Consider the following 3,741-nt stretch of genomic DNA (forward strand, 5'->3'; position numbering starts at 1 on the left):
GGTCTGAATGTGCGTCCCTCCATCAAAGGTCTATGAATGTGTGTCTAGAGTATATAGATAATAGTGACCACTGAGGAAGACCCTTAGGGGCTGAAATGTGTTTGGTCTTCAGTTGTAAAGTTTTTACCCATCATTTGTATGTATAGTGGACAAGCTTTTATAATCTGATCTGAGACAAAGCAATTTTTAATCAGGAAAGTTTTAACACGTGTAAATAAATATTTGTACTTTTTTATATATATGGTTTAGCTTAGCCCTATTTGGTTCGTAGTCATATCCTGGGTTGAGTTCCCCCCCCCCTTTCCCCCAGTTTTTTCCTAAACCTCTGGGCCAGCGCCTAGTGAGCTAAGACAAAAATATGTGAGCCGGAGGCGGAAAAACTCTGAGCTAGCTCACACTGACTCAGCTTACAGGGAACACCGCTCCTGGGTCTCAGGCGGAGGTCTCTCACATCACCCACTGCCTGCTGTTTTGGCTAGAGAACTTGGGGATCGAACCTGGGACCAAGCAGATGCTCTGCCGCTGAGCCATGGCCCCTCCCCTATGCGTTCATCCAGGAGGCAGACGTTCCTGGATCCGTGGCCTGTTGCCTGTTTCAGGCCCAAGTCTCACGGCCCACCCGAGAGGCGCAAGTGCTTTCCAGTACCTGGTTCTCCAAGAAGAGCCGCACTTTGTGAAGGTCGGGGTAGTAGTCGTTGCGGACGATGATTTGGAGCCAGCGGATACGGATCTCAGCGTTCATGCCGTCCAGCTGGGCCGAGTAGCATTCGGAGAGCTTCGATATCACCTCTGAAGGGCGCAAGTTAGAAAAGTTAAGCACTGCAACGTGCACGGACACAGGAGGCCGCCTTCTAGGGAATCAGGCGGTTGGTCCATTGAGGGTCAGTATTGTCTACTCAGACCGGCAGCAGCTATCCAGGGTCTCAGGCAAAAGTCTTTCACGTCACCTACAGCCAGAAAGCCAGGTTTGTGCACTGGTTAGGAGCGCGGATTCTAATCCGGGAGAACCGGGTCACACCGGCAGCTGCCATGTGGAGGAGTGGGGGAATCAAACCCGGTTCTCCCATATTCTGTTGAGTTCACAGCAGTTTTGTTCAGAGGAGGAAGAGGAGATTGGAATTATACCCTGTCCTTCACTCGGAGTCTCAGAGCGGTTTTCAATCTCCTTTCCCTTCCCCTCCCCACAACAGACACCCTGCGAGGTAGGTGGGGCTGAGAGAACTCTTTCGAGGACTGCACTTGAGAGAACAGCTCAGAGGAAACTTGTGACTGGCCCAAGGTCACACCAGCAGCTGCATGTGGAGAAGTGAGGAATCAAATGCGGTTCTCCAGATTCGAGCCCACCACTCTTAACCACTACACCAAACTGGCTCTCACACCAAACTGATTGGATTTGTACCCCGCATTTCACTCAGAGTCTCAGAGCGGCTTACAATCTCCTTTCCCTTCCCCTCCCCCCCAACAGGCACCCTGTGAGGTAAGTGGGGCTGAGAGGACCCTTCCGAGGACTGCCCCTGAGAGAACAGCTCGGAGGGAACTTGTGACTGGCCCAAGGTCACACCAGCAGCTGCACGTGGAGAAGTGAGGAATCAAACCCGGTTCTCCAGATTCGAGCCCACCACTCTTCACCACGACACCAAACTGGCTCTCAAGCAAGGCTTCTGACTGGCTGCGCAGATTTCTTATAAAGGTTGCTTTGGCGGCAGCTGCCACTGTAGCACACGGGGATCTTCACTGTGGCAGCCATTTTGCGGGCGGCTTCATCTCCCTGTGGCAGCCATTTTGTGCCAACCCTTTTGTTGCTGTGCCTGACGGCTTTAAACATCCCCAGTGCTCCTTGGCCACACGCTTAGTGTAATGTATTCAATAAGCTGCCATGAAAACATCTAATTGAAATGCTATGTTAAGCTTCGTCCTGGGCTAGGATCCAAATACATCCAATCACACTGCTAGCCCAGGAAGCACCTAACCAATCACCTTCTAGCAAGCTCCCTGAGCCCTGAGCGGGAGCATCCATGATTGGTCCTTATGTATGCAACCTTATTGGTTGGTCAATGAACAGTAGGCGTGGCTACATTAGCCGGGAGAGTTTAAAAGCAGGACAGCTGCAATGTAAAAGCTGTTCTGGCTATCAGATGTTGATCCGTGTTGGAGTTGTGTTCGAGTTGTGGAATAAAGCTGAATCTTTGCTGAATCACTCTCCGACTACTTTGTCAAGCGAGCGACTTAACTCTTAAGTATGTTAAATGGCGTCAAGTCGCAACCGAGAGCGGCCCCAGCAAGGAGATTTCGAGGCAAGTGAAAAGGACAGGGGGTTTGCCGCGCTTTCCTCTGCGGAGTCTCCCCTGGTGGGTTCCATTCCCATCCAAGTCCCGGCTGTGCTTACGTTTCTGAGGTCTGACAAGATGGGGCAAGACCAGGGGTCCCCAACGGGATGCCCACCGTTTCGGTGGCAGCTGCCTCCAGTGTCCACTTTATTTTTATTTACTTATTTATTTTTACATTTGTATCCCGTCCTCCCCAATGGGCTCAGGGCGGCTAACAGGGGCAAGGTCGTTAGCCTTGCCATAGACAAAAACATAGTAAAAACATCAGTACTAAAACCACAGTACTCTATCCAATTACTAGTCTCCTAGATCCAAGATAGTATCACCGCAGTTCCAGATGGTACTCCTATGGCGTACATATCTGTGGCGACGGCTTATCAGATCTTCTGTATTTTCTAGGTTCTTCCTTGGGCCTCGTCGATGCATCCATTAAGATGTCTTGACGGTGGTGGTATAGTAGGGCGGCGGCTCCTACTCAAAGGCCTGGTGGAAGAGCTTTGTCTTACAGGCCCTGCGGAATTGCACAAGGTCCCGCAGGGCCCGGATCTCCCCCGGGAGCTTGTTCCGCCAGGTAGGAGCCGCCACCGAAAAAGCCCTGGCCCTGGTCACAGCTAGTTTGGTATCCTTGGGGCCCAGGATGACCAATAAATTTTGGGCCCCCGACCGTAGTGCAGTTCTTTCCGCAGTTCTTTCCTAGTGTTTTTTTTAAATTATCCCTCTTCTCCCCTGCACTCGGGCTTCCTCTGTGTGTCTGGCCCCGCCTCCTGTAGCAGCCATCTTGTGGCCGGCCCGCCTCCTGCAGCAGCCATCTTGTGGTTGTGCCCAACACCCTGTGTCAGAATTCCCAAAAGTGCCCACGGGCTCAAAAAGCATGGGAAGACCGTGCCGCCTGCCTTTCCGAGAACAGCGCTTCCGGCCCCCACAAACCCGGCCGAACTCACCGTGAGGCAGCGGCGAGCCGTCCAACAGCCTGTCCAGGAAAAGCACCGTTTGGAACGTCTGCCACTTCGTGATGTCGACGCAGCCGGACGCGGCGGCCACGTCCAGAGGCTCCGTCGTCCAGAGGAAAAAAAAAGAGCGTCTCCACCGGGCTGGTCAGACTGGATCCCTGAGATAAGTCCGGCTCGGCTAAAGGAGGGCCCGTCGCGTTGAGCCAGCGCTCGAACTCGAGACCTGCAACGAGAGGTGCCGACGAGGGTGAGACGGGGATGGGCTCGCAGCGGCTGTGACGGCTTTCGGGCCGGCAGAGCCCTAAGTGGCATCTGTGTTTGCCTTATGCCAGGTCCAATCGTGACTCCGTCAGGCTCAGCGTAGCCAGTTTTGACTGACTGATTTTTCCAAGGTTTCTCTCTCCCTGGATCAGATCACAGAATCACAAAAACTGTAGAGTTGGAGTGGGCCATCTAGTCCGATA

At 52.9% G+C, this 3,741-nt stretch overlaps 1 protein-coding gene across 1 annotated transcript; it reads right to left on the reverse strand.

The window, feature by feature from the left end:
- Nucleotides 1-646: 646 nt before the first annotated feature.
- On the reverse strand, nt 647-3,418 carry LOC107124168 (arginyl aminopeptidase-like 1; the record flags this gene model as incomplete). Its single annotated transcript, XM_015427554.1, has 2 exons — nt 647-789; nt 3,269-3,418. Coding segments are annotated over 2 exons (293 nt in total), but the record flags the coding sequence as incomplete, so codon positions are not given.
- Between the last annotated feature and the right edge of the window lie 323 nt (nt 3,419-3,741).

Source organism: Gekko japonicus, unplaced genomic scaffold (genome assembly GCF_001447785.1).
Source record: "Gekko japonicus isolate JY-2015 unplaced genomic scaffold, Gekko_japonicus_V1.1 scaffold9607, whole genome shotgun sequence".
Classification (NCBI taxonomy): domain Eukaryota; kingdom Metazoa; phylum Chordata; class Lepidosauria; order Squamata; family Gekkonidae; genus Gekko; species Gekko japonicus.